The 23,049-nt window shown below is 33.2% G+C and overlaps 1 protein-coding gene across 7 annotated transcripts in view; it reads left to right on the top strand.

Annotated features, from left to right (window-relative positions):
• Positions 1–23,049, top strand: part of PCDH7 (protocadherin 7) — a 401,378-nt gene that overhangs the window by 250,359 nt on the left and 127,970 nt on the right. Inside the window, exon 3 of one of the 7 annotated variants that reach the window (XM_033105871.1) lies at positions 59–85. The exons of the other annotated variants lie outside the window; for them this stretch is intronic. Coding sequence (XP_032961762.1) covers positions 59–85 — 27 coding nt within the window. The remainder of the gene's footprint in view (positions 1–58; positions 86–23,049) is intronic. 7 annotated transcript variants of the gene reach the window in all.

Below are 23,049 nucleotides of genomic sequence, written 5' to 3'. Positions count from 1 at the left end.
GCGTCTGTCTGTAATTTGATTATGCCTGAAAGTCTCTATGCTCATTAACCTTTTCCAGGTGCCGCACCATTCCAAGGAACTGCAGGTACTAAGAGAATGGGCAGTACTTATACAAGAAAAGGCACAGCACACTAGTGAGCTCCAAACTCTTCTCATGCCTTCTCCAGGCCGTGTTTTGGAGGTGACTCAATGAGTTAGGCAGTCATGACCAAGCTAAGGGAGTAAAACAGAGTTAGGTAACTGTTGAATGAGTGCCATGTTGTATTTTTCCAACATATTACTAATAATCTGATTTTAAAAATTGATGTATAAAGAGAAAGGGAGAGAGACTGAGAAATGTTCCTTAAGATGTGACTAGAAAAAGATTTTAAAATGTATGCACATGATGGTGAAGTTTTAGAAAGATTCCAAATAACGTATGTGGTATATGAAACTATAATGCAGACATTAACTAAGAATGTTGATGAATAGAGAATAATAGTGTGATGGATCATAAAATGAATTATATTAAGGATAAACATTGAATTCTGTTTGGCTGATTCTTTTAAAAATTAAAATAGAATTTTAATGTAAATTAGTGAATTAAATAATATCAAGCTTTTGACATTTTTTTCACACTTGTGGAAATTCACAATTTGTGTACACAGGGAGAAAAAAGTATACAGTAATGACCTCAAAGAAGTGGAGCTATATATATATATATATATATATATATATATATATATATATATATATATATATTTTAATAGCAGAGAATTCTCTTCCAGAATGCTATGGTTTCACCATAAATATTCTTAATCTGCATATGTGGTAGAAAAAGAAAAAAAAAATCTCACTCTTTCTAACCAGTGCCTCAAAAAAAACACAATTTTTCTTTTCAAAATCGTCCCGAATTTCTTTTTACAAATGTGCTCTTTTATACAGACGACACCATTTTAAAAGAATTTAAGTCAGTCTGCCTTGCGTAAAGCCGTGTTGAATAGGTATTAAATAAACTTGAGCAAACCACTTAAAAATCCAACCGCCATATTAGAGTTTGCACATGCTGTTGTGATTATGAAAATCATTCATGCTAGTAAAACTGTGATGCCACTGGTATTGGTATCACTGCAACCATTTTCAAGGACTGGAAATAGAGCGAAGCGTAACATGAGCCCACTTCTGCTTAATGGGTTCACAATCTGAACTACCATCTGGTTAGACCTCTCATTCTTAAAATGCAACCTCTTTTGTAAGTCACTTATGAAAATTAAGTATAATAATGTCATCACCCCTCTTTTTATAATGGGTGTAAAGTAATTATCTGAAACTCTTTACATCTCTAATGAAGAGGCTAAGGTTGAGTATAGCAAGGGAGAATGGTGCCCTATTTTCCTCACTTTTGAAAAAGGGGATTTTGTAGATGTAAGTGTTCATTCCTTTGTTCATCTTTACATCTCTTTCTCACCTCACACTATTTCTTCCAATTTAAATGTCATGCTTTTCAGAAAGAAAAAAAAAATGTCTATTTTAAAACTCCTCCTCTTCCAATGTAGTCTGGAAGTACTCAAGTCACCATTGAAAGGCTGTGTCTTAAAATGATTTCTCCTGAAATAAGCTATTGGCTGCTGTTGAAAGCAAACTGAGGCCCGCACCTCATCCTTAAGTTTTAACATCAGTCCCTATTTTGCCAGCCTTCATTTCCTTTTAAACAGACTACTTGTCTACTCGATCTTGTTAAAAATAATGTCAAATGGCAAACAGTTTATCTTCTTCTAACATGTATAGTTGTGAAGGAGAAAGAGGCCAGAGACTGTACAAGGGGGCAGAGTTAGTGTAGGATATCCTAATGAAAGCATTATTTAATTAGTCCTTTGTTCCATTTAGACTGCTACACATGTGACCAAGGAATTGATTTTTTAAAATTTTATTCAATGTCCATTTAAATGTAAATGGCCACATTTGGCTAGTGGTTACTATATTGGATAGTGCAGATTTAGATACTCATGTTCTCATTTAATTTTAAAAGGCAGATTAAATAGTTTCATTGTAGCCTTTGAAATAGACCCCAAAGAATAAAAATGGGCATCTTTTTTTTTTTTTTTTTTGAGATTTAGTGTTTCTTTTCATTCCAGATGACTCAGCTCCTATGTTTTTAGCCTCCTCCTTCATTGACTATAATTAAAATACATCCTGCAAATTAGGATTACAGACATGTATGTATGTCTATGTGTGTGTGTGCACATGTGTGTGTCTGTGTATATATACATGTGTATATATATACATATCACACACACTATATGTGTGTGTGTGATATATATATATATATATATATATATATATATATATACACTTTGTGGGATTTCAATAGTATATATAAAAAGATTTTGTGTACTTATTGAAATCCCACAAAGAAAAAGTATATATATATATATATATATATATATATATATATATATATATATAAAGATTTTGTGTGATATTAGCCATAGAGTTGTCCCTACACTTCTTTAGTGTGATGGTTAAGGCCATGGCTTTGGAGTCAAGTAGGCCTGGGATCAAGTTCTAATCCTAAAACTAGATGAGTGACCTTGGGTGAATAACTAAGCTTCTCAAGTCTTCAATTTCTTCATTAGTACATAGAGATAATAGTGCATTATACATTGTAGCATTATGGTGAAGATTAAATGAGCTAGTAATACATAGCATTGAGCATTGTGGTCTCTCATAGTGTTTGTTAAGTAAACGCCGGCATGTCAGCCAGTCTCAGTCTTAATGTTGCATAAGGGGTCATATGAGTACATGTCCTCAAAAGGAACATTTTCTTGTTTGGTCTTTTTCTTTCTTTAAAGTGGCTAACAGTGGGTAATTCCCAACCCAGCTGAATGCAAACAGTGCCAGTGGATTTTAGCACTTCCTTCTCCACTGGCCACAGAAAAATATGGGTTGATTTTACATGGTGCTTCAATACAACGATTTTATACAGGTTGGGGGAAATACTATTTTCAAGTATTTAGAGAATTGTCCCAAGAAGGAAGAATAAATTTAATGCAATGATGCTTCCTCTTGAGCTTCTTCTTTTAGGTTTTACTTTTAATAGTAAAATTGTCAAGCCATGTATTACTGGCTTTCAGATGGGGTTGATTTCTTTATTACAGCCAAACTTAGGGAATGGTCCGTGTAATTCAGGAAGCCTTCAGCTGTGATTTTATAAATCAGAATGTCAGCTAAAGGAGAAGGAGCTGACATTACCAACAGGGGGAAAAAAATGACTAATGCTCAAATACATACAGGTTCTTCTTTCCCAACCTCCTAACTTCCATCATTAATGTCAATGCCCAATGAGGACAATTGTCTAATTCATCTTTAATAAACAATCCCCAAACACCAAACTGCCACTTTGAACTTCCTAAGATGTTAACATCCTCTCACTTGTGCTGTCTATAAAGATGGAGGAGCTGAGATGTGTGCCAGCCTACCCTTCTTCCAACCTTAGTTTCTGCATTTCCTTTTAGGAAATCTTCATGGATGGAAACTTTACCTGACAATGTTTTTGAAGTAAACCTAGGAAATGTACTTTTTCATATACTTTGAAATCTGGTTATCTTTGTGTCTCGAAAGTGAATCATGGAGTCTTTGAACCTACTGTATCTCTAACCTAGATTGAATTAAAATACAAAGAGAAGGAGTCGTTAAAGTGGCAAGATACTATGGAGACTGATAATGCTGATGAATAACGTCGTTCATAAGCATAATACTTTGTTGATTGTAGGGAACACCTGTTCCTATCATAAGTGTTAGACAATTGTCAAAAAACAACATGCTCGTATCTGGGCGTCAGATACACTGCCATAGGTTTCGTTACAGCCTTCCAAGAAAAGTAAATTAAAAGTGAAAAGAGCATGTAGGAGTTTTATTTTTATATGTATTTTTGACAGGAAAGAATATTTTAAGAGTTTTGAAGAACACCTTCAATTTAAGGTTTTTGCCACATTGTGACTGTCTTAAAAAAAAAAAAGTCTGAGGTTGGAAGATTTAGTTCATTGCAAAATAATTAGAAGTTTGGGATAAAATTGAAACAAACAAACAAATAAATATAGCTGCAAGGCCTACCGAATGTTTAGAAGAGGGTACTTCTGTGTGGGTGTGTGTTCACAGTTTATAACATCCCCAAAATGTTTAAGTCTGGAAACTAGAAAGCGAAAAAGAATGCTATATTGGTAGTTATTTGGATAGAAAGTATATATGGGAAGTGAAAAAGACTGCACTGCCTGGTTGATATTCTAAAATATCTGTAGAGTAATTTAAAATGCTGGTAGAAATATCAGCTCTCTTTAGAAAAACAGGTCTAATGGGGAAAGATCCTATTCCCTTTTTAGGTTGAAATAAAAAATCTCAGAAGGATTATTGATTCTCATAATCTATAATCACTTGTCTTTTTATAAAATGTCAGTTTAAAATCTCATTAAAATAAATTATGCAGTTTGCTTTTATATAAATTACCCCAAATGATGAGGATAGAAACGCTATAGATTTTAGCCACTCATGAAGACAGAGGCAGTGAAATACCTGTGTTTCCACCTGCAGTATTCTGGCTGTTTCAGCTGTGTTTCTGAATAGATACCAGGACCCACAACATGTTTGTGTCAGCGATGCTGTGATGGAAATAAGCAGCCATTCAGAAATAGATGGAATGAAACAAATTCATTGTATTTGAGTTTGTTTTGTACTACAAAAATTTGACATCTAGCTTTTAAATGTTAAAATACAGTACGTAAATAAAAATTCAAGTTGGGAAAGATAGATGATAAAAAACAAACTTGTATGAAACTCAAAGATTAGCTTTCCAACATGTACAACTCAATGTGTGAAAGGTAGGTAAATACCACACATTTCCACTCCGTTGAAAATAATTCATATGCTGAGATACATTTTTTACCATTTACATTTTTGTGTTTATGTTTGGACTGTTTGTCCAATGTCTTGGTGAAAGTCAAAGCACATGAACTTTGGAAATCTAGAAATCACTATCCTTTTTCAGAAACAGACTATAGTTTCTGAAAATTATAGTCTAACTCATATTGACATATTCAAAACCATCACCAAAATTGGCTTCAGAAAGCTAAAATATCTCTGTATATGGATCTATGCTCTGCATACGGGTCAATACAGCAGCTACTAGCCAATTCTGAAAATCGAGCAATTGATATTTGGCTAGTGCAAATTGAGATGTGCTGGAAACATAACATCCACAGATTTAGAAGACTTAGAGCAAATAAAAATAATATGAAATGTCTCAATAATTTCATGTTGATGACATATTGACATGATAATGTTCTGGATATATTGGGTTGAATAGAACACATTATTAAAATTAATCTTACTTGTTTCCTTTTATTTTTTCAACATGGCTTCAAGTACATTTTAATTATGCCTGTGGCTTTCATGTATGATTTACATTTTGTTTCTCTTTGTTGGCTTTGATGTAGATAGTGTTTATCTTCAGACGCAAAAGAAAAACCCTGTAATTTAAAGGTAAACAATAAGGCAAAGGTATGGATGTGTATGTTCATTTCGTATTTCTGCTTTCACAAATTAGACTAGTAACTTACTGGCTGAAAACAACACAAATTTATTAACTTACAGTTTTGGAGGTCAGAAGTCCAAAGTGGATCTTACGAGGCTAAAATCAAGGGATTAGCAAGTTTTTGTTGCTTTTGGAGGCTCTAAGGTAGAATCCTTTTTCTTGCCTTTTCTTTCTTCTAGAGGTCAGCCTCCTACATTCTTTTACTAGCAGCCCCATTCTTCCATCTTAAAAGCAACAATTCTAAGAATGCCATTTCTCCAATTCTCTCTCTCTTCCACCTCTAAGAACACTTTCATTACGTTGGGTCCATCTGGTAATCCAGGGTATGCTTGACATCTCAAGGTCAAGTGATCTGCCACTCGAATCCTCTCTTTGCCATGTAACCTAAGATAGTCAGATTCCTGTGAGGACATAGACATCTTTGGGTGGTCATTATTCTGCCTAACACAATGTATATACATATATTTATATTGAATGTGATATATAAAGGTATAATGATCTATTCAGCTATCTTTGTCTTCTCCATTTCACAAAAAAAAGAAAAAAAAGAATTTTTGTTTTTCTTCAGACTTTTTTCTTTTTGTCCCGTTTCGATTGTTTTTATCATTTGTATCTCCCAAAAGCTTCAGATAGTTTTCATCTCATCCAAATAATCATTCCCAAAGGCCAGTACATGACAACATGGAAAAGTAGGTTGTTGATTTTAATTTGCTAGTACTAATTAGGGGGAAAAAATTCAGATTGAAGTTGTTTGCTGTGTTTCTCAGGTAGATTAATAACCGACACAGTAGCCATATCAGAAAAAAAAATTAAATAAATGCTAATTCCAGTGGAAGAACACATTTTTCAGCATGGATAGAATGAGTAGAAGTTCCATGGGAAAAAAAAAAAAGCCTTTGAACAAAGCCAAATAAAGAGTAAAAGTACTTCTCTGCCTCTCTAAAGAATTTTGTAAGTAAGCACCCTTAGTGAGACCTTTTGAGATTATCTTGGGACAGGCTACTATTAGTTGAAAAATGAGTTCCTCAAGAAACTGTAGAAACATGACAGACTTCTGCTAACATCTTCTCACCTTCTCAGATACTGGAAAAATTCAGACTTATTTTTAAAGTACAGTCAGCCCTCTGTGTCCGCGGGTTTCACATTCAAGGATTAAACCAACTGTGTGATAAAAAAATATATAGTTTTAAATGCTATATAGTTAATGAAGTGTACTATATAGTTAAGCCAACGATGGTTTCATCTGTACTGAACATGTACATACTTTTTTTCTTGTCACTTTTCCTTAAACAATACAGTTTAACAATTATTTACACAGTATTTGCGATGCACTAAGTATTATAAGTAATCTAGAGATGGGGTGAAGTATACCAGCGGATGTGCATAGATTTTATATGCAATAGTGTGACATTTTATATGAGGGACATGAGCAGCCAAGGATTTTGTATCCTCTGGGGTCCTGAAACCAGTCCCCTGAGCATACAGAAAGAAAACTACACATAGTTGATTAGACAAAGTTTTCACCATTGCTTTTATAATATTGGTAGATAATGAAGCTTATAAGATAATTGATGAAAGTTGTGTGTACGAGTCAGAATTTGGCTGTTGAATTTTTATAAAATCCACTCAAATACTTTTTCAAAGGTAATAATCTATAGTTGTAAATTAAATCCATCTTTTAAGATATTATACTCTGAATTGCAATATTTAAATTGTTTTCTTCTTTTTAAGAAGAAGAGAAGAATGTTCATTTATCCTATCTACAGGACTAAGAGAAATTGGCTACTAACTGCCACAGAGGTATAGCAATAAAATCAGTGAACTCTAAATATGGTCACTTAAACACAGGCTGGATATTTTTTCCTTTTTGTTTTTTCTCGTTCTTCTCCTTCTCCTCTTCCTTTTCCTCTTCCTCCTTCTCCTCCTTTCTTTGTTTATATCAGTACACTTAAAGCAACTTTATTTCTGAAAGCTTTGCATTTTTATAAGAAAAAGTGTCAGCTAAAGATAGATAAGATAAAATTAAGTGAGAAAGGAAGGCAAAATGTATTTATTTTATAATTCTGTAATTTATATAATTCTTTTTCATTTCATAGTTATTTAAAAATACACACACACACACAGTTACATATATAGTAATAAGTTATGATATTAAAGAAAAGGCTTTTCTTGTAAATTTAGTCCATCATAATTTCAATCCTGGGTTAGATGAAACTTTTGTTAGTTTGTGAAATGCATTTAGTATAGCAGAGGGTTTTGTTGTTGTTGTTGTTGATTTCACTTGTTTTTATTGTTGTTTAAACAATAAAATGTAGAGTTCAATCTCAATGAAACATTTTAAGTCATAGATCGTACACATACAGGTATGTGAGGAATAAATCTAGCAGAGATGTTTTAATAGATGTAGAGTTTAGACTAAATCTGTATTATTTAGAAAATTTAAGGGAGGGTGATAGTAAATTTCAGATATCCATGCTTCAGGTAAAATCCTTACAACTGAGGGTGAAGACAGGCCACATCTTGAGACATTGATCAAAATAAAAATCTGTATGTATTTAAAGACAGTGACTTAAATCACACAAAAATCACTGTATCGATTTGGACATTTGTATCTCAAAGACACATGCCTACACGAGCTGTTTTTTTCCTAAAATCATACAGATAACGTTGAACTCTTTCCTCGGCATTACCATAGCGTGTTGGAGGTGATAGTATATGATGAATGATAATTTTGCAAACAAGACATTTTTAAAGAACACTTAATAAAGGAAAGTCAGCAGGACAAACAAATGATCTGTTTTCTCTCTTTATTTTTACTGGGGGACAGGAGACAGAAATAATCATAAAGTGCCCTAAGACTGCATTTTCTTTATTTAGTGGAGAATTAAGCAAATGAAAATAAACTCCTAAAGGGACCAAAGGTGATATTAAATAAAATGTAATGAGAAATTTAATATGGCTAGTACTAAGCACAATAGGAAACAGAGTAGGGAATTATGGACTTTCCCAGGGGAAGGCTAGAAAGACTATTTCACAAAGACTATGGCATTTGAAGTAGAATGAAAATTAAATAGAAGTTGGTCAAATTGCAATTAATGTGAGAGCTTATGCAAGGAAAACAGCTCTCTGGGCAGTGGCCTACCATTGAACAAGTTCAAGAAATATTAATTAGTTGAATAACTTTATCAGATTTGTGTTTTCATTTATTAAAATTGCACAGGATAGATGGGGATAGGGGTAGGAAAAGTGATGACTGATTATTTTTTTGTCATTATCTGGCCAAGATAGGATGAGCTCATGATGTAATAATAGCTGTGTACAAGGAGTTGAAGGAATGCTCTAGAACAGTGCTTCTCACATCAGAAGTATTGACATCACCAGGCAACTTGCCCAAAATGCCAGCTATCTGGAGCTCCATCCCAGAGGTACTGAATCAAAAATTCTGAGGTAGGGTCCAGCAACTTTTTTTCTTTCTTTTTTCTTTTAATTGAAGCATAGTTAATAACAAAATTTGCATATATTCTGTGTATACGTGTTGTTGCATTTGGACATAGACACCTGTGATATCATCAACACAATGCTAAATACATTTATCACCTCCAGCAACCTGTGTTTTAGCAAGTCCTCTAAGGAATCTGAGGTACACTAACATTTGAGGACAACTGCCTTAGACATATATTTCCAGAGCTGAACCTTCAGAATCGAGGAATTAATTGGATTTGGAGGAACCAGGAATAGCTAAAATTTCTATTTTAGGCTACTAAGTGAAAAGCAGTATCATTAAATGAGATAGGATATACTATGAGCAGAGAGTCAGGCCAAAAGGGGTACTTTTGAAAATTACTTAATTGACAAGGAAGTTGTCATTACAAACAAAACCATAAGTCTCTAGTCAAATGTTAGGAATTGGTCTGATTAGGTCAATTTTTGGTCTTCATTTGACCAGAGACTCTTGTTGTGAATTTGTAGTTTATAGATAAGGAGCTTGGATCGAGGCTGAAACACCATTAGAATATGTGGCAGAGAGGAAAGAGCCTTGGGTGGGGGTGGTGTGGAGTGGGAGGGTCAGAGGACCTCAACTTTGGCAGTGACCTAGTACATCTGTAATATCACCTGGCTGTGCACCCTGGTGGTGTTACCTAAGGAAATCACCTAGCTCCTCACACCTTTCAGTTTTGTTCTATTTTATGTTTTATATTTTTATTGTATTGTGTTATTGTATTGTATTGTATTATTTTATTTTATTTTCATTCCCCACCCCCAATCTGGACAATGGAAATATTGCCTTTCTTAATTTTTTGAAAAAATAATGCATAAAAAAAAACAGAATAGTCTCTGGCAATAGAAGGCATTTAATAAATGATAGATTTATTTCTTCCTCCTCAGCTGTTTGCTGGTTACATGGCATTTCCTTTTCATCATCCAAAAAATTGGTCAGGGATTAGTGAATTTCAGGGAAGAGGCTTGAGGAGAGAAAAAAGATATTTCTCAGGATAGTCTCAAACATGCAGAGGTAATCAAGACCAAATAGTTACCTGGATATGTATATGAATAGTGCCTCCTTGATATAGCCTTGTGCAGTTAGTTTCCTAGAGAAAATTCTTGAGCAATACATCTAAAAATATATACTAAGGGACTGCAGAAAATAATGGACAAGGTTCTTTTGGAGCAACGTAGGACCAAAAGACATATTACATTTCAAATATAATATGGCAATGCACTGTAATGTTTTGCTATCAGCTACCCCAATTAATGCAGATGATGCTAATTAAAAGTAAATTTAGACAGTGATTAGGTTCCCTCACCATTGTTAAGGAGAATTGATTCTTCTATGGCTCTAATATGTTAAAGTAAGAAGTTAATGATCTATTGATGGATTTTAAAGCACCTAATTTAGATTATAATTCTGAGGGAAACATTTGTGTTAATACTGAATATTAAATGACAAAAGTTTTCTCTTGGAAAAGGAATGACACCATTTGTGGAACCCTAGAGCCACGCACATGATGATGTTTGAAATAAATTATTGTGTATGGCTGTATAATCTCAATTTTAGTCTTATAAAACTTACAATACAAGAATTCTATTGCACATGTGCTCATTTATATGGCAGTATACAGCTGTGTGTGGCATAATAACTTTATTGAACAAAATGATGTGCTGTAGAACTTGCAAAAATTTCATGATCCCATCTGGACTAGCTTTGCAATTGAGAAGGCTAAAGTGGGCAGAGATTTTACAGAGTTACAGAAAACAGCAGTAGGTTTCTGCTGTCAATTTAATATTTAGAAAATAAGGTCAGTAGGCATCCCAGCTAGAAGAATGTCTTTTTTTATACTCATAAAGAGTTTTAATGAGGAACAAAGGTACTTTCACTATATGAAGGTCTTCAAATATAGACACATGTCTAGTTCATATCTGCCTGTATTGACCTTCACTTACTATGTTCACTTAATATGTAGAGCAAGCTGCTTTGCTATTACAAACTACCATAGAAAACAACTCCCCCGCACCTCCACCTCTACAAGTTCTGTTCAATATGGCTTATATTCCCCTAAGAGCGAATCACCGACATACTTATAAATGTATGTACTTGAAAATATTAACAGAAAAACAAAATGATTTTTATTTGAACTATACAGGCAAATAAAATAGGTATGGGTTGGGTCAAAATTTAATTCTGGGGGTTTATTAGGCTCTCAAGGGAATAAAATGATAAGCTTTCAGCCACCATGAGTATTTCATGCCCCATATATGTTCACACTGTTCTAAATCAGACTATTGCTCTTTGAAGCAATTTGCATGATTTAATAGCATTAATAGCTCAGCGGTTTCACTGCAGCATTGAAAGTGCTCCAATATTTAATGTAGACCTGTTTTTTTAAAGTTAAGTTGGCATAAATAAGCTTGCTAGAGTTATAGGCTCTGTTTAGATGGGTCTTGAGAATAGAGGCCAAGAATTTTGCAATGATGCTAACAAAATTAGTTTCTGATACATGATTTGAATAGGAATAGAGATGTTATCCAAGAAAACTAAAGAAACCCAGTATTTTAAGCCAATAACAGCCTTTCACTAAAGTAGACTATTTCTTGAAATAAAGCTATGCTTTACTAATTAATGCACATTTTACTGGAATTTTGACATGAAATAATTATTCCTTGAGGTTGTCTCAGCTGAATTTAATAGAAAAATCAAGGGAAAAAGACAATGATGTTTGTGTCTGTTATATTGACTCTGTCTATAGTAATAGCCCCAAATATTTTGACATGTGCGTTCCTGTAATATCTGAGGCTCTGTTCCATTTATAATCATAATTCTCCTGCTGAGAGCACAGCTTATGCCGATGCCAGCCTGTGCCTCTCTCCTTGAGGTCAGAAGACATGTAATTTATATATTTTAATTAGTCTAAACTTTAGCTCTGAGTAGATGGCTTTATCTTAAGCCATACCACTTCTATAGATAAATGCCTCCCTTTGAGAATAATAGTTATTTTCACATTATTCATTCACTTGTAGCATATTGAAAAGTCACAGTTGGTACAGAAGAAATAAATCATGGTTGTTAAAAATACTTAACAAGTGTTTATGTGTTTTAAGCCTTTTGATCACCTCCCAACTTTCCTGCCAGAAGCATACTCATACTTTCATTTAAATGTGTTATTTTTAGATTCTTTCTTCCTTGAAGACTTTCCAAGGGAAAGATTTTACTTACAAGGACAATGAATATGTACAAAGTAAATCTTAAATAGTAGTGTCTTACTTACTAAGAAACATTTCTGTCTGTCGGGGATGACACCTGAAAGAAGCTTCCACGGTGTAATCATCTCATCCCAAAAATATGCTAATTTTTTCTTCTTTAGAAATTGCAACTGTCCTCTATTGATTCTAACCTTCATTTGCTCATACAATATATTAAACCAGTTTTTTTCGCTTTAACACTAAATGAAATAGGTTTTCATTTCTTTTGTACAGAATTGGCACCAATATTTTGAGTTACAGTATATAGGAAATATAAGGCCATTCCCCTCAAACGTAGTGGAAATCCCAGAAGGGTGAATGTACAAATCCTACTAAGGTTTCAAAGAAGAGATTCTTTTTTTCAGCTTCAGATTTACTTCACATCTATTGGGACTATATTTCCTATTATTTAGTGGCTGAAGAAAGTCATTCTCATCTATGAAAAATGGCACATTGGAGAGAGACATTTAATTTCATCCTGTATGTAATTGATGGTTATAGCCTACGTGCTGCATTATACTAAGGTTTATAGATTAGAGATAGATGGAGAGAGAGAGAGAGAGAGAGAGAGAGAGAGAGAGAGAGAGAGAGAGACATCTCAGAACCCTGGCCTAAAATAAAAATACAAGAAGAAACCATACATGCATGTGATAACTAACTCTCAGTGCAAAGCAGAGTAACCTTTATTTACTAGACTATGAGGTATAGGTGATACTCAGATAAGGAGTGAGACTGATTTAATAATAAAATTTAGAATCATATCCAATATAAATTTAAAAAAAAATTTTTTAATTGAGGAATGTTGGGGAACAGTGTCTTTTTCCAGGACCCATCAGCTCCAGCTCCAAGTCAAGTCATTGTTTTCAGTCTAGTTGTGAAGGGCGCAGCCCACTGGCCTTGTGGGAATTGAACCAGCAATCCTTGTTTTATGAGCACTGCGTTCTAACCAACTGAGCAAACCATCCAATAATATCCAATATTTATTGAACATCTGAACATTCTTTACTGTATGTCAGACACTGTTTGATGTACTTTCTTTAACTCACTATTTTCAGCAATCTTCTGAAATATGAACTATATTATTCCCATTTTAAAGATACGAAAACAGAAGCTTAGCGTGATTAATTAATTTGCCCCAGCTCATGCAGCTAAGTGGCTAAAACAATAAAAACCAGGCAATCTAGCCTCAGAACATACAGGATGACAGTGAAAAGAGAGGTCAAAGTGAAAAACAAAAAAAGCAAAATCAAACAAAAATCCATCTCCTCTTCATTGGTTAGCTCACTCTGTGAAATAGTATTTCTGTGAAAATTGGGCAAGTCAAATTTCTGAGATTAACTTCCTCTTTCAAATGAGTGCGATTCATTGTATTTGGCCTACAGCTTGCAGGGCTTCATGAATTTCAAATGGTTCATCTTGTGAAAGAACTTGGTAAAACTGCTCTGCAGATGTTAGTTGTTTTATCTGCTATTGAAGCTTTCTTGTTTGTTTTGGGTTTGTTTGTTTGTTTGTTTGTTTGTTTGTTTGTTTTTAATGAGGACCTAAGTGTTGCTTGAGCTTTTATCATCAGGAGGTTTGGGAAACTGGAAGCCACACTCCTCTGCATTTATTTGCTAAGAGCTTCTCCTCAGTCACAGAGTTTAACACCAGAAAGTGATGTGGAAGGAAGAAAATGCACATGAATGGAGGTGCCACAGGCAAAGCCACTTCTGCAATGGAATTATAGCTGCCTGCCATTAAATGCATAAGGAAGTTTCCTTTACTTGAACAAATGGAAACAAACAAACAAACAAAAAACGAACATCATGCATTCATATCGAACATCATGCATTCATATCGTATCACCACCCTTTCTTCAAAATGGCATCCTCTTTGAAAGGGAAAAAATAGGTATCTTATGTGAAAATAGTTAAACTAGGAATGTAATGGTTTGCCAGGACTTTCTCTCTTGTAACATTATTGTTAGGTTATCAACATAATATGATTTCAAAGACATACAAGATTTTTTTCTCACTATGTTTTTTTTTAACATTTTGTTGAGGATCAGATGAAGGATTTTGTTTTTTATTATTGAAGTTTATTGGGGTGACAATTGTTAGCAAAGTTACATAGATTTCAGGTGTACAATTCTGTAATACATCATCTATATATCACATTGTGTGTTCACCACCCAGAGTCTGTTCTCTTTCCATCGCCATATATTTGATCCCCTTTACTCTCATCTACAACCTTCCTCCCCGCTTATCCTCTGGTAACCACTAAACTGTTGTTTATGAGTTTTTTATTTCTTCACTTGTTTGTCTTGTTCTTTTGTTGTTTTCAGTTTTATATACCACATATCAGTGAACTCATACGGTTCTCTACTTTTTCTGTCTGACTTGTTCTGTTTAGCATTATAATCTCAAGATCTATCCATGTTGTTACAAATGGTACTATTTCATATTTTCTTATGGCAGAATAGTATTCCATTGTGGTATATATACCACAACTTCTTTATCCATTCATCTATTGAAGGAAACAACTTTGGTTGTTTCCATGTCTTGGCCACCATAAATAAAGCTGCAATGAACATTGGAGCACATATGTCTTTGTGGATAAATGTTTTCAGATTTTTTTGGGGGTAGATACCCAGGACAGGGATTGCTGGGTCATATGGTAATTCTATTCGTAATTTTTTGAGGAACCTCCACACTGCCTTCCATAATGGCTGCACCAGTCTGCATTCCCACCAACAGTGTACGAGGGTTCCTTTTTCTCCACAGCCTCTTCAACAGTTGTTACTGTTTGTTTTGTTGAGATGAAGAGTTTTAACCATGAGGAAATTTATAAGTAGAAGCAGAAACAGGACCAATGTACATATTTTTGTAAAACTAAATATAGCAAGCAGGCAGTATAGCAGCACTATCTAATCTGGTAACCACTATTATTTTTATATTACTTAAAATTAAATAAAATTTAAAATTCAATTTTTCAGTTACATTAGCCACTACTTTATAGCACACTTTTATCAGCAGCAAATTCTATTTGATGGCACTGGTATAGAGTTGTGTTTAACAAGCTAAACTGGAATCTAATTTGCTGACTCACAGTCCAGTTTCATCACTTACGGTGGTGTAACCTTGGTCAAGTTCATCTTGAGCCTCTTTCTTCATCTTCAAAATGGGGATTATGATAATAACTATCTCATATACTTGTCATGAGAATTAAATGAGATGATATTTGCAAAGTACTTAATTCAGTCTCTGGCACAAAGGCTTGATAAATGTTGGTTATTATTAGGAACGACACCTGTTTTTAGAGTCGTTAAATTAAATACCATTAATTGTTTAAAAAGGATCAATTGCATATCCTAGGATTAAAATCAATAATATAATAGGCTCCTAAAATTTTAATAGGAAAATTTCACTTCCATATGTTCATGTATTTATTTTGCCCGTTTCAAAGGGGATTTGAGGCTATTAACACATTTTTAAAGGACAAATACAACAGAACTGAAAACAATTGACCTGATTTTAGAAAGGTAAGACCAAAATCGGTGGGGAGCAGTGGGAGGGCTGTCATATGAAGACCATGGGGTTTAAAGAAGCTATTGTAATTAAACAACCGTGAATCTTAGCTGAGGTTCCTGGTAGCTATAGTCAAAGGGGGACATTTTTTTAGACACCGTCTTAGTTTGTGTGTTTATTTTAATTCAAATAAGATCCAAATAGATGTAAGAAAAGTTTCAGAGGTTCATTCATATACAGTGTGACTCTAACTTATTCTTTTTAAGTAGCAAAACCTTATAGAATTGGTAGAAAATGTCCTGTTACACACAGCTATTCCAATAGCCTACACTATTTGTGGATTATTTTTAAGCTGATATAATCAATAGGCCCTACTAATCATCTAGGGGAAAGCTACCAGAAATTATCTAGGGGAAATCTGAACTACAAGCTTAGAGGTGGGGCACTGGTATAACATAGTGGTTATAGAACGAAAAATAAAATCTCACTGCATGGATCAAATCTCTCTTCTACACTACAAGCTGAGTGACTTGGAAAACTAATCGTTCTGTGTGTCAATTTCACATCTATAAAATGGAGATAATAATTGTAACATTCTCATGGGTTTTTGTGGCGAATAAGTTAGTTGGAGCTTATACAGTAGACTGCCCAATAATTAGTGCATATACAATACATGCAGTATTTGATATTAGTCAACAGCGTTGAATGGCTGACTGAGTTTGGAGAATTCTACTTATTCCTTTCTTCCTCCATTTTCCTCCTGCAAATTTGGTGTAGAAACAGGCTTGTCAATTGTCTGCATTGCAAAGATTATCACAAGTATAAAAGAATACATTATAAAACTTTAATATAAATATAAGAACTTAAGTCTAGTTTTATTTTTACATTTTAAAAATCCTATGTGGTATTTGTGTGTGTTTTGATGCAGTTTCTAGAGGGTAGTTTTATTTGGTTGTTGTTGTTTCTTTTTCAAATATTTGGGCAATATTTAATAAATAGTTAATATTTACAGAGTTTTTTAACTTCAGGGGGGAAAAAGATTGAGAATATATGCTAATGGAAATTACTTAGAGAAACCTGAGTAAATCTGGTAATTGTGTGCCATCTGTGGTAAGGAAATTAAATAGTGCACTTAAAGTGATTCAATAATTAAATATGTATTTATTAAATCATTTGTAATAGCTTTAGTATATGACCTCAGGACTCAAAGTCAACCGCATGGTGATTACCCTTGAAGCTTCATTGAAAAGAGAATTACAGAATCAGCTTTCTTTTCTTTAACTGCCCGAACATGTTTTACCTTGAAGCCACATTGTAAAAGAAACATTCCTGTCACTACTTTTGGACTCTACTTTAATCTCTGCAGTGTGACATAGGGAGGGAATTGCAGGGGGAGAAGCGAAATGTCATGAAAAGTTGACAATCAATAGAAACCGTAAAAAAATTACCAGTGGGGAGATGGCAGATAAGATATGAAGACAGCACAGCAGCTGGAGAGGAGAAAAGGTGCATTAGTGAAATTAATTATGAAAAAAAAAAAGATTCCAGTGAGGTGCTAACCATTTTCTGTGCACTATTAGGTTTTTTCAGGCTTTGAGATACATTCACTAGTTGCGCCCCGCCCCCCCTTTTTTTCCAGTGTATTACTTAGGGGAAAAAAATATTGAATTTTAGCTTTGGGGAAAGAATATAGAACACAAGTGATTAACTTAGGAGATGACATATTTCATAAAACATAGACTGACTTTAACTTGGTTAACTTGAATAATTTTCTTTTAAATGTCTCACAGATCACTCCCACATGTTTGTTTTATAAATCCACCAATTAACCATCTGTATGCATTTTCTTACTTTATGAGCTAGGTTTCCTGGGCAATATGGTAAAAATAAGACTACTACAAGATTTTCAAATGAATGATAGTGGTTCTTTCTCTTCCTGACTTTTTCTTGTTAATCTACAAGGCTTCTTCCTAAAGAATAATAACTGTAAAATATCCTTTGAAGATTCAATTTAACCTCTTTGCCCTATTTCCTAAAACAAAATGGACAATGTTTTATTATACTATTCTAACTCCTACACCCACAGGTTTTCGTGCCATTTTGTCTATTTATTTTTCCTCATTATTTTCTACAGTTTAGTAAAGTTTGCATTAAGGAAAAATCCTCAGAAAGTAATTTTAAGGAAAAAGTTTCCCAAAGGTAACATAGTTCTTATTTCTTCTATTTCCACTTCAGTTCTTAACTTCTTTTCACCACATTCTCAAATTTGAGTAATGTAATTTTAGATAAGTCCCTTCGCCATTACCTACCATGCCATACATTCCATTCCATCAAATAATATACTAAATCATTTTGCATCTATGACACAGTTCAATCTGGGTGCTTTAATAGACAAGATAAAGAAATATTTTGAAAATATTAACATGTAAGTGAGAGGCATTGAAAATGAATCTAGTTTTCTATAACATTGGTTCTATGCAATTAAAATATAAAATAATATTAACATTGAAATATTGTGTAATAGCTAATATAGATTAAAATGGCAAATCAGCTTTTTTCAAGTAATAAATTGTCAAACATACCACTTTTGCAGGATAACATTTATTTTAGGCCATTTGTTCCACTTGCTTCCTTCTTTTGGTGTTAGAAACCTCACTCCGAGTAGTGGAAATAGTAAAGCAGTTTTTTATAATGTCAATAGAGAAATATTGTTATTTTTGTTGAAGGTGAGTAACTTATTCATATGAAGATTAAAGGTGTACACACACACACAGACAAACACACACACATACACACACACATTACATATTTGTGTTAGTGTGAAGAAACCACAGAATATGCACTAGATCTTCCAGGAGTCACAGCAGAAACCACCAGCAATTATTATGAAGTTCGGACAACTTCTTATTGAGTAAAATTCCAGTCACTAAATTGAATATATTCTGATAATTAGATATTCACCACTAATTTCAAATTAATTATATTGTTGCCAGGATATAGTTTTCTGTATCTCCATATATTCACCATCTCTATCCCTGGTCTATACAGCAACTATGTATTGAAGCATTTTCAGAAAATGTGTTTTGGGCTGACTTCCCTAATAACTAGCCATAAGATTTTCTCTATGCTAAAATGAACCGCACTTTTAGTTTTGCCTGGAGTGTATTGCTGATAAAGATGGAGCTGAATAGTTGATATTCAGTGAGTGCTGAAGTAAAGTTGAATTTTCTAGTAAAACTACAGAAAGCAGTTTTAGGAGGTAAAACTGTTTTTTTCTTTTTTAATAGAGAGCCAAAGGTGAATATTTGGGGGAGCTTAGATAAAACTAGCTTTGCCACTTTTGAATTATATACTAGAAAGAAAGGGGGGTGGGGAAATGTATTGACTTCTGAACCACAGAGCTCCAACAGTTTCGTACGTCTGTAAAATTAAAAAATGCATTGTGGTATAAACCTCAAACTTGAAATATTGTCCTCCTTATTGTATTGAGAAAAATGTATTGAGAGCAAAAGCAATCCACATTCACATTTGTAAAGCTGTGAGGGTTTTGAAATTCATGCCTGGATGAGCACCATATAAACATTTTTCTTGACTTCTCAAACCAATATTTCTGTTATGGGACTATAATAAGTGTCAGGAACTTAAGGAAAATCAAAGGTTTAAATGTAAATAACATGTTTGTGCAAACCCCTTTTTGTTCAGGCCTAGTGGAGTTTTTCATTCATTTGCTTGTTTTTATATACCTTTACCTTTTTCTTCTTTATTTTTTAAAAGTTCAAATAGGTAAATTAAAGCAACATTTTACTTAATAATAACAGCGGGTCTAAATAAATTGGAAAATGTGAAGTCATGTGAGGTTCCTCAATAAGAATTAACTTGAACCAGATCTGATTATCTCTACTCTTTGATACCATGAGTTAGAAGTCAAAATTACATTTTTAGAGGTGCTCTAACTCAAATCATGTGCTTTTATATTCAAACATATTTATATTTCACCTAACATGAAAGCAATATTCTTAAGCATTCTGGAAGAAAATTTGACCATATGATAACTTGTCTAATTTCCAACTCTTGTCCCATGCTTTACATAGATGTAATAGTTTCAAAACAAGGCATCTAAGAGCATGTTTAATCAGATCTCTGCCTAGAGAAAATAATAACGAATACTCTGGCAAAAAGAATTTAATAATTCTGAACCTCATTTTTCTCATCTGTATTTAAATAAATAAAATGATTAGCATGATAATTCCTACCTTTGGAGCAATTTGGAGAGGTATTATGTGGACATTATAAAATAAATGTGAACGTCCTTCTTTTCCCCTGATAAACATGTTGAAATCTATTAATTCTCTATATCCAAATAGCTGACTTCTTTCTTCTCCTAGACCTATAGAGAAAATCAAGTCCATTCTCTTTTTGTGGGTTCTGATAATATATGTATATCATATCTCTCAGTTAACCATTGTAGTCAAAATAAGTTAAGGTAAATAGCACACGATAGGTTTCATTGACAAGGGCAACCATAAGGTCATGGTTTTGTAGCAGGTGTGGAATGTATTGATAGATTATTCATCAAATAAATCAAATACGAAGATAAAAATGCATTAAGCCATTTTATAGGAAGGTATTAAAGAACTGTGCTGCTCTAAGGAAGTGTATCCAATTGCTTTTTTATTCAGTATGTCAGCTGAAATATGGATACTTGGAACTTGGTCTTTTGTAAAATTTAACATGGATCATTCATTCTTAATATTTGGTTACTTTCCAAGCATGTAAGTGTCTGGTAAAGTATCTTGAATTACAAGCTAACAACTGATATTTTTAATAGAGTCTTAGGCTTTAAAACCATTTCTTTCCCTCCTTCTCTTCTTTCCTTCTTTTTTTCCTTCCACTCAATTAAGGCCCTTGCTAGTGTTTAGATACATTTTAAATCAGAAACTCTACAACAGACTGAAGTGGGAGGCATGAAATCATGACTATAGAGAAGACGAGGGGCATAAATGGGTAATTTTAAATTTTTTAAAAATGAAGAATTGGGTGCAGTTTAGTCAACTCTCAACATTATACTGATTAGCTCTCAAATAACTACCACATTTCATTTCAAAATTATAAATGTGATTTATTTACTTAAAATTAATATTTGAGACTATACTAGTTGAGGAAATTTCAAATCCCATGTGGAAAATGGAACATATTTTCAGTTTTTGAAAACAGTATCCCCACTATATAAGGCCTACTCTTCCAATGATAATGTCATTTAAATTGATAAGAAGGAAGTATTATTTTTATCATAACATCCTTGCCTTTTAGTTATATAAGCACTCCCTAAAAATGACCCATAATTTATTCAGGCATCAAGTGAATTGGCAATATTTCATTTATCACCAAACCATTTTATTGGAAACAGTTACAGTTTAAGCCACAAAGTTTTCCTTTGAAGTTGTGATAGGTGGATTAAACGCTGGAGAATGTAGTCTCTTCTCAGAAAAACTTTGTTATTTGTGATCTAGATCTACGTCTATAGATATAGCTACGTCTATCTATATAATCTATAACTATGTCGATATAAAATATGTATATAATGCTTTCTGGTAAAGGAGACTGTAATATACATAGAGGGATATTATGAATTATTTGTCACATAAATTCCATACATTTATTATATGTTTTATAATTACCAAGGGTATAAGATAAGGGAGGGCCCTATCTTGGAGAAAATGATTGAATGATTCTGGAATTTTATAATTTACATGTAAAATAAATGAGATTTTTTAAATGGCCCTGTCACATATAATTCTACTCTGTTACATTGGTATTCATGTTATTTATAACCTCTTGTAAGTGGAACAATTTTTTTTTTTTTCCTGCAGATTTTTCAGTTTAGGCTGCAATTTGCAAGTAATTACCTCAGGAATTTGGACTAATATTTGTACAGGAATAATATGGCAAAGAAAGCCCTATGAAGACTTCTGAAAAAAATGATATTTTAAATTATGCTATGGGGAATAGTAAGTTTGTTTTCGGTGTTAAAGTACATAATATAGTGTAAACTCATTTAAAATCCTTGTTGTCACAGAAATGTGCGTTGCTATAGAAAAGAGTAAAATTTATAGCAAAAATCTAGCCAGAGGGTGGAGATAAAACACAAACAAACAGGAAAAAAAAGCATAATTATAAAAATGCTTGAAATGCTACTATTAAAGAATAAAATACAGCCTCCTTTCAACTTTGAAATGTGCAATAAAGTATACCTGTGTTTTAGTTAATGTAGCATATATAACTGTTAGTGACTGAGAATGTCATGGAAAATATGAGTATTTCCTGTGGAAATGCTGTAAGACTGTGCATTTCCATCCATTATCCTATTTTTAGTGTACACCAGTTCAATGCAGAGCAACCATTTTTATAAGCTTGATTTTTAAAAATATCTGGTCGCAAAGACTGTTATTCTAAAATTGTTTACTAGAAGATCCCTAAACTTTACCTCCCCTCTTGTTGAAGTGTTTTGTAGTACTATTTCATACATATTTGTTTATTAACATAAAAAATAGAATCATTAAAAATGAGACATTTAACAATTATATATATTTGACTCATTCAGAAAATTATCTGAAATCACTTATGTGCCACTTCCTGAAAAGGCTTAAAGTATTTTCAAATCATTTGTTCCTGTAAGCAAATTATAAACAACTTGTATTATGCCTAGAGAGATTTTAGAGAGGAAGAAAGAAAAAATAATATTCAAAAGGCAAAGAAGAGAAATGGAAAGGAGAAGAGGGGAAGCAGATGAGATGTTGGATGGGAATAGAACAGAAAGGAAAGGAAAACATAAAAGCACATACGTGAGTTGAAGAATCACACATTTCTTTTGCAATTCCACATTAATTTTATCTTAACAAAAACAAGTTATGGACCAAACATTCGGTGAGAATACATTTTTTTCTGTCACTTTATAAGGAAATACAGAAAGCTGTAAAACCTGGGATGTGTAATGCATTCCTTGAAAAGATGGTAATATACTTTCCTAAAACGATATTACAGGAAAATTACCTGTTAGTAATTTTGGGATTTGGGATATCATTTAGTTTTCGGGTTAATGTTGCTCTAAAGAGGCCTCTGCGGCCCCTCATTCAGTTTGTATCCTGTCAGCCTATTTTAATTTCCTGCTCAGGATTTATCACTACCTGAAAAATATTTGTTCATTTATTAGTTTCTTATATGTGTGCCACTACTAGAATG

This window comes from Rhinolophus ferrumequinum, chromosome 5 (genome assembly GCF_004115265.2).
Source record: "Rhinolophus ferrumequinum isolate MPI-CBG mRhiFer1 chromosome 5, mRhiFer1_v1.p, whole genome shotgun sequence".
NCBI lineage: Eukaryota > Metazoa > Chordata > Mammalia > Chiroptera > Rhinolophidae > Rhinolophus > Rhinolophus ferrumequinum.
Note: the sequence above shows the minus strand (reverse complement) of the source record. Positions and strands in the feature narration are given on the sequence as shown.